At 40.9% G+C, this 9019-nt stretch overlaps 1 protein-coding gene across 7 annotated transcripts in view; it reads left to right on the top strand.

Annotated features, from left to right (window-relative positions):
• The first annotated feature begins 212 nt into the window (after positions 1–212).
• GRIK1 (glutamate ionotropic receptor kainate type subunit 1) overlaps positions 213–9019 on the top strand; it is a 366775-nt gene continuing 357968 nt past the window's right edge. For all 7 annotated transcript variants that reach the window (XM_019654982.1, XM_019654979.1, XM_019654980.1 and 4 more), the window contains exon 1: positions 213–1194. In XM_019654982.1, the coding sequence (XP_019510527.1) occupies positions 1077–1194 (118 nt within the window). In that variant the 5' untranslated portion in view covers positions 213–1076. The remainder of the gene's footprint in view (positions 1195–9019) is intronic.

The raw sequence follows: 9019 nt of genomic DNA, 5'->3' as shown, positions 1-9019 counted from the left end.
TCCAGCGTTCAAACGTGACAGTCAAAAGAAACGAAGAAAAGGAGCGGCGCTGGAGGCTGCCTGTTTCCCAGATCTGCAGGCCTAAGTGGAAGCAATTTACAAGAGATTATCTCCGGTCTGAATAGGAAAGAAGCCACGCTAATCTTGGAGTGACGAAGGTTCCTTGTCCCTCTCCTCCTCCCCCTCCTCCTCTTCTTCATCCTTGTTAGAGTTGAAACCAGAGCTCTGCTATTCTCTGAGATACCAGCGTCCGGGAAAGCGATGCTCCAAGCGATGGAATAAACCCTAGTTGACCATCTCTACGACCCCGTAACAGGACCACGGGGAGGCCCCTCTGCCTCTCACCGCCCACAGCAGAGGCTGCCTCTGCTCTGACTGGCAGGCTACAATTTCTCTGCTTTGAGGATGCAACAACACTTAGTCGACTTTCCAACCGCACAGCGCAAAGTTGAGGAAGAGGGAGAGGGTGCGTGCGCGTGTGCGTGTGCGAGTGTCTGATCAGCGGGGTTGGGGCGGGCAGTCAATAAAGGGCGGGGCGAGCGAGGGGAGGCGCAAAGCGAAGATTGCGAGAAGCAAGGAAGAGCGTGGCTCGGATCCCAGTTAACCTGCTGGAGCTTCTCCAGCGTGCTGGAGCCCCTGCACCGACTCGCCGGGTACCCGCTCTCCTCCTCCCTTCGCTTGCTTCCCCTCTTCCCTTCCCCTCCTTCCCTCTCTTGCTGCACCCTCCACCTCACCCCCACTTTCGCATCCGACCAGAGGACGGAGGAGGGAGACGTTCCCCCAAATTGGGGCACCAACTTTCCTCGGCTGGTCTCTCGGCTCCCGGAGCAGGAGCTCGCGACCCCTGCGCGGTCTGCGGCCCATGGAGGAGGAGGAGAAGGAGCAGTGATGGGCTAGCGGTGGACGCCGGGAGCCCCCAGCGAGCCCGGAGTCGCCAGCCCGCTCTGCGTTCCCACGCCCGTTCTCTCGATCTCTCTTCGCGGGGAGCGCTCCGGGTCCAGACGCCGAGCATCCCAGGGAGGAGGATGCGGTGGGACCCGGCCCGAGCGGGCGGCATGAATTAAGAAGCTAGGAAGATGGAGCGCCGCACACTCCTCGCTCAGCCCGGGCTCTGGTCCACGGACACCAGCTGGACATTCCTCTATTTCCTCTGCTACATCCTCCCCCAGACCGCCCCGCAAGTACTCAGGATCGGTGAGTGAGCCCTGGGGAGCACTCCAGGCTACGGGCTTTGGGGACGCGAACGCCACCGGTCCCGGGCGAGGCAGCGCGCACCGCGTGGGGACAGGAGCTGGGGGCGGTGGAGGTCAGCGCGCACCGCAGGCGCCGGGGAAGGGGGAACCGCGTCACTGCTTGACTCCTGGGGAGTGCCGGGCTGCCCGGCTAGGTATAGTTAGCGGATTGTTCGACCAGGGCTCCAGGAATGCAAGAAAGAGTACATACAGGGGTCCAGGTACACCCCGGCTGGTACCCTACTCTGGGCAGGAGGTCACACACGGCTGCAGCCATTTGGTTGGGGCGCGGAGATGCGCTCTCCTGGGTGTCTGGGTGGGCATCGGGTGGTCCAGGTGCTCAGCCCTGATCCCTGGCTACCGAGGCTCTGAGTGCTCTCAGACATGCCCAGTTCTCAAGAGCAGAGTTAGGGGACCACTAGGGACAGGGCGGATTCCTCAGAGCCTGCTAGCTTCAAGCCTCCAAGTTTTCATCCCTAAGTTGGGTTCTTCCATACGGACTCGCCAAAGTCCGGAGGGTTCCACTATAGGGCAGAGTCTGGACCTGACTTCTGACTGACTGAGGGTTCGTGGAGTGGGGAGGGTCATCAGCCAGCGCTATTCGCTCCCCAATCTACCTGCCCACTGAGCACCCTCTAGTCCAGTCAAGGTAACTCCCGGGAAGACTCAGGGCTTCCAGTTCAAGGGGCATGAAAAGGGCCTGGGAGGCCGACTGTAGGAATCCTGGGGCAACCTAGACAAGGACAATGGGGGCGGGCACCCTGCTAGTGTGTGGATTCACGTGCCTAAATGAGCAGCACAAATTACCAAGGTTTGGTTTGTGGAGGCATGGAGCAATTTCTGAGCTGCTTTTGGAGTTGGAAAAGGCTCTTCACCTTCTTTAATGTTCTTCTTTCCAAACCAAACCCAATTTCTACTCCCTTAGTCTCAGTTCGTCCTCTTTCCCCAACCATTCATGCTTCTTAGAGACAGTCAAACAGAGAGCCACAGGTGAGGTGATGACAGCACATGGGTCTCCCAGCTTCTCCAGTCTCCCACTTTAGGCAGCAAGCGCGAAGTCCTGAGCTCTGAGGGCTTCTAACTCACGCTCTTTCCAGGAACTGACAGAATGTGCACAGAACCTTCCGGGCACTCCCTGGTGAGCTGCTGAAATTTCTCAGTACATTGACTAGGTCTGACCTGCAATTAGCGAATCTCTTTGCAAAGGTTCCAAACCTAGTTCTTGTCACAGAACATGCCCATTTTTTTCAAAAAATGTAAGTTTAGGACTTTGAAACGTATTTTTTCCTAGGCATGTGGGATCTAATTTTCAAGGAAAGATAAGATCCTGAATATTAACTTTACTACAGACATATTTTTCTGGACTGTGGATGATAATCATGTGCATTTTATTGGATACTTTAGACTGCTTATTAAAATAGTCTCAAAGTATTTTTACAAAAACAAAAAACAGAAATACCACTCATAACTAAAACAGCTTTCACCACAGATATGTTTTAGCCTTGATGTTCTGTTTTTTGGGGGTGTAATCAACCCTATAGGCTCCAGTAACAATTCCTGTGAACAATACAAAATAAATGATGAGCATGTTACAATTTCCAATGCTTATTATCTCAATTGGTGTTTTTCTTATACCTTATACATTTTTAAAGAGACACATCAAGACATACCAGATGCAGCTATGCCAGCCAATAGACTCTGCCTCCCTGTACAACAAATTGAAGATAGCATTTTTACTCCCCTACATACCCCAAATCTAAAGGAATTCCAGGAGGTGGTGGAAAAGAATGTTTTAAGACGTACCTGTTCACAGATCTCAGTATTTATCGAAACTCCATGCAATCAGACTCATCCATTTAAAAGTAGTTTTAACGTGAAAACAACCCAGCATTATTCACTGACCTTAAAATATATGCTACAAATAATGAGATTTCCTTTTTTTTCTAAATGGGAGCATAAAGTTGTGTCAACTGGTGTTGTCAATGGGCAGTACAAATGTCTCTCGTCTTCTGGCTGAGAGAGACCTGTGGTTGGTATGGCATCAACCCCACCCTGTATGTACCTACAGACCATGCTTACTTTTAAGTGAACATTTCAGCACTATGGAGAACAGCTTCAGCTTGGGGTGGCAGGGGGTGGGGGTGGGACCTGCCTCTCTACAGTGAGTTTCTTATGTCAGTTAAGTCCAACACTGAACGCAAGGTATCAAAGGAATCGGAGAACCAAGCGTGCGCTTGTGCGCGCGCGCGTGTGTGCATGTGCACGCATGCACATGTGTGTAGGGAAGGAAAGAAAAGAATTAAAATGCATTCTTTATCTCTCATCTCTCCTTTCTCTTTCCAGCAAACCTCCAACTATCTAACAATCCAACCAACCAACTAACAAAAAGGGGTTCTTGATTATTAACTCAAATATTTTTCAGTAATTTAAAATATCCTGAAGTAAAGTACATCATGAATGCCAGGCACATTGCAATGTGCTTATATAGAGAAGGCACTTGAATGCTTGAATGGATTAATTACTTGTCTACTTTTCTTGCCAATGTCTGCTTAAACTTCGGCTACTGAGGAAAGTGAATGAAAGGTATAAAATTTAAGATACAGTTCATGCATACTAAGTATTAGAGAGGTCAGCGGGTGTATGCATAAGCATAGTTCTTGCATATATTGAGAATATCTGTTGAAAGTGTATAATCTTTGAGTTTAGAGATATGAAGAGGGTCTATAGGATGGAGGTGTGCTAAACATTACTACCACACTCCGGAGGCTTCCCAGCAGCCTAAATATCGCCTGCTCCTGGGAACTCTCTATGGGATGCTGAGGTCATTCCTGCCTCTCTCAAACCCCAGTATATGTTTACAACTTGTTCATGTCACACACACACACACACACACACACACACACACACACCTGAATTTTACAATCACAAACATCCTCCTCACGTGGCCAGCCAGCCAACCTATACCTAATATCTAATAGTTAGAGCAGGGTCAAATTGACCTGAGAAAAGGTGGTGCACACCACCACTAGTGGGAAAAAAAGAAAAACAATTCCATGTACATATGTAATTTCTAGGACAGATATATCATATTTCTAACAATAATAACAGAAAGGTATATTTACATAGTACACTGTTATGCATCATTTCCACATACATAACCATAGAGGTACTGGTAAAAGCATAGTCTTAAGAGTTAAGTGGTGGGTAGTTAGCTTTTCAAGCACATGATTTGTTGTCAGAAAACATAGGCTTGTGTCCCATCTCCAAGGCTTACTAAATATGTGTCTCAGTGACAATTATTCAATCTCACAGGGCCTTTGTTTTGCTTCTGAAAAACTGAATTAAAACAATTGCAACCTTGTGATGTCATTGCTAAGAGTACATGACATAAAATTTGAAACAGCTTTGAGCAGTATATGAATACATTATTTACATTGTACAGTTGCACCTTAAACAATATGGATTTAACTGCATGGGTTCACTTATATGCAGATTTTTTCAATACATACTTTTACTGTTTTGGATCAGCAGTGGGAGGTCCACAGAAGAGGAAGGCTGACTGTATGAGTTGATCTATGCCATTTTATATAGGGGACTTGAGCATTTATGGATTTTGATATCTCCAGGGGTTCCTGGAAATAATCCCTCCTGGATATCTAGGGAGAACTACGTGTTGGGGGAATCACAAGTTATATGTGGATTTTTGAGTGCACATTTGTCATCACCTGTAAACCCGTGCTGTTCAAGAATCAACTGTAATTGTTTTGTGTGGGTTTTTTTTAACTTTTTTTTCATTACTGACATGTTCTATTTGAAGAAGCATATAATAGTTGATGTGGTCCATAAGACATTTAACATTTCTGAGCCCAAATCTCTTTATCCGTGAACTTGCAGTAATATCTGCCTTTCCTAATTGACAGCAGAATATCAAATAAACTAATTTTTATGACTTAAAACAAACCACTAAATAAGTATAATACTATTATGTAAATAAATATAGCATATAATGAGAAATATTGTGGAAATTTATATGACTACATGTGTGGAAAGTTAAATGCCAATATAATTTTTCAAATGCTTTTATTGCCTTAAGAGAGTTTCAAATGTATTTTATGTCTATTATGAAGTTGGTTGTAGCATCATTTTTGAATATTTAACTCAAAGGACCCCCAAGTTCCAAGTAATTTTTACTATATATTTGTTTATATTTTTGCTTATAGGTACAAAAACTCACACCTTTAATCTTTAATCACTGAATTCTTTCATCGTTTTAATTTGTTCTTCACTCTACAGATACTTACTAAGTGCTTACTCTTGTGTCATGAACCAGGCACATTTCTAGATGCAAGATATACACCAGTGTACAAAATGGACAAACACCTGCCCCTTTGAAGCTTATATTCTGGTGATTTATAATATATGTTACTACTAAAAATTTTCACCAGACCTTTAATGCAGACACTTGTTATTTTTCATTCCAAATACTATTCTTAGAGAGTTTTTTCAGTTAATCTTCTGCTGTTGGTTTATTATATCAATGGCATAGTCAGCATATAATAGATTCAAGTCCCCAAGTGCACAGAGGACAGAGTGGGGTTATACTGTCAAACCTGGAGTAAAAACTCCTGCTTTAGTCTAGAAAGATCTGTTCAATCTGAGGTAGGTTCATCCTGAGTTATGTTAGCCATAACTCTAACTGACACCTGACAGGTCTGTGAGACAAGCTCTGATAGGGTTATGAAAAGGGAGTGCCCAGCTAATGTTTACACATTTCTCCAAATGGGGAGATTTTCTACCTTCCTATCTGCATAACTCATCTTTTTCTTTGACTGTTATTTTACAGGCCTGATGCTTATACACTATTCAGCCCTGAGCCGTAGCTACTTTTCCTATATGGTTTATGATCTCCCATTTTCATTGAGAAGACCATGACTTGGTGGCTTTGCCTGAGTTCACGTGCTGTGTTAGAAATGCTGGAACTTGAAGCTAGTTATTCTCGTGTCCCATTTCAAGCTCCCTGCATGAAACTATGCTGTAGAATGTATGGACTTGTGTGTGTATTACATAACTGTTTAAACTATGATGAAATCAAATACAACAGAAATGAGCTCTTGTTCTTAGTTATTCAGAGGTAAATACATAAAGCAAAGTTAGTGTGATTTATACTTGAGTATATATTAGACAATTGGCAAAGAGGAAAGTTGGTATTATCTATGCTCCAGAGTTTCTCTTTATGAAGCAGCTAAGGAAGGCAATGAACTTTGAGGGGAAGCCTTGTTACAAACACACTGTTTTTAATTAGATTGCATATTTAATAGGAATGATTTTGAGGGAGAATTGATGGATACAGTAGTGGTAGTAGTGAGTTCCCACAGCCTTGCAATCCTCTTCTGCTGTTTCACTGATAATTAAATATATAATATATAATAAAAATAATCTTATCTATGTTCTAAAATTTATCAGAAGTTATTTCGACTAGAAGAAAGTGTATTGGAGAATTGCAGGTAGAAGGGCATTCTCATTTCTAACTGCCTGTTCCTAATTGATTGACCTTGAGAAGATTATTAAGTGTGAATGTGTGTGTGTGTTTTTGTGTGTGTGTGTTCTGTTAGCTATAGAAGAAGAAATAATAATAGTAGACTCATCGGTTTGTTGCAAAGATGAAATGTGATATACATAAAGTGAATGGCATACGGTAGCATCAATGAAGTTACCTCCCTCTTTCTTTCTGTTAATGAACAGGATGGAAATTGTGTGTTTTAGAATAGTTTGTCTGATTAAGTAAGTCTGGGGAAGTATTTTCCCTTTGAGATTCATAAGGCAGGTTTGTATATTAGCTCTTTGTAATCCTGTATAATCTGTTTCTTTTGTTTAATCTAGTATATCCCCCATTTTAATTATCAGAAGATTCTTGTTTGCATCACAACTGTTAATGTCTACTAAAGTCATGCTCTTTGGAAGATATTTGAGAAAATGCTAGCTAATAAAATCATTGAGAGTTCAATACATACATCAAAACTTACATGGGCCCATCCTACTGCTTTTCCAGTCTAACTAAAATTCTGCCCACTTCCTTCTTCAGAACATTTACATAAAGCTTCAAAAGTAAATATTGCTGTTTAGATCTTTATTGTTCTCTACTATGTAGAAAACATTTTTAAAAGCACATAACCTGTTCTGAAGGTATATCACTTTTATTAGCTTAAAATGTGATATGGGGTCATTTTCCTGATTTTTTTTTTCACTAGGCTTACTTTTTAATATATTTTTAAAGAGCAAAATTGTGTTAGATTTAAGATTTAATTTTTAGAAATATAATTTGTAGTAAGTTAAAGGTCTATATTTAAAAGTTAAACCTACTTATTTATTTTTAAATGCATACCTGATTTTCCCAATGATAAGTGTTCATAGAGAAATGAAAAGATTTAAATTAAAAGAAATGCATACCAGCTACATGAACTTTATGAATTTTTTGGTCTTGATTTATACTGAAATCGAGTTGTCATATTGAATTACAAAAACCTACCATCTAATTTTATCAACACTATAAAATTAGTAATAATAAATAGATTAGAAAAATGGTTTATCCTAGAGAGGAAAACAAACAAAAGAGGTAAAAATGTTTGATTTTATAGTTTTGCTATTTGTGAACTACTAAAGTAATAAAAATATTTAGAATAACTTTCCCAAGTCACTTGGACGATATTTTGCGCTCTTTTTGTTGTTATTAAATATTTAAGGGCATTTAAAGCATGCAATTTTGTGTAATGCTAGGTTACTATATTTATTAAATACAAGATAAGATTAGTTACAAAGTGGAATTAAGACGCAATGGCACTGCCTACATGAAGAGTAAACTACTGATCACAAATCAATCACACAGAAACATAATACAATAGTGAAAGATTTCCTTTAACTCTCTAGATTCTTTAATATATTATTTGGTGCACTGTTAACAAAATACATTTGAAATATTAGCCCATCTTATATCTTTTGATGAATTACTAGTTTACTGCTATCTTGACTGGGGAAAGCAAAACACACAAAAAAATAACACACAAAAGCGTCAACATTCTTTAAAATTTCTGCTGAATAATGTTTCAAAAAGAGCTCAACAACATACATTTTTATAGTAGAATTGTATATGTTTGTTTTTACTTAATAGAAATTCAATGATTAACTGTTACTGTTGTCATGAGTTATAAAATCAGAGAATAAGAGTTCATTACCACTTGCTATTTTCCTTAAAAAATGCAAAAGGGAATGTATTAAAATTAATTATTTATTACATGGAACAAGTTCAGAATTATAGACTATGTTAGGGCAAAACACCTATTTTATTTGATTGATTAAAACTCTACCCACATACATTTATTTCCAGCTCTGTCAGCTGGAAGGGCCTACAAACAATGACATTCCAGTAGCAGTGAGCACACACCTGACACACAGGCATCCTTAGAGAAATGGACAATTTGGGAACTGAGGAAGGAACTATATAAGGTGATCCTGGAGCATCTTGTAGAGGAAGTGCTCAAAAAATATATGTCATTGATGGGACTATGTCAAAGAGACACAGGCACCAACCACTTCCAATGGCCAAAACTAAAATAATTTGAGCGATAAAATTTTTTAAAAGTAAATTGGTAACCAAAGTACCCAGCACTCCATACTGATATAAATAAAAACCAAAGCACATACGAATCCACACTGATATAGATAAATGATTTAGACTATAAAACAAAGTACCCACAAGTCCATACTGATATGGATGAATGATGAAAGAAAGA

This window comes from Hipposideros armiger, unplaced genomic scaffold, assembly GCF_001890085.2.
Source record: "Hipposideros armiger isolate ML-2016 unplaced genomic scaffold, ASM189008v1 scaffold_233, whole genome shotgun sequence".
Taxonomy (NCBI): Eukaryota; Metazoa; Chordata; class Mammalia; order Chiroptera; family Hipposideridae; genus Hipposideros; species Hipposideros armiger.
Note: the sequence above shows the minus strand (reverse complement) of the source record. Positions and strands in the feature narration are given on the sequence as shown.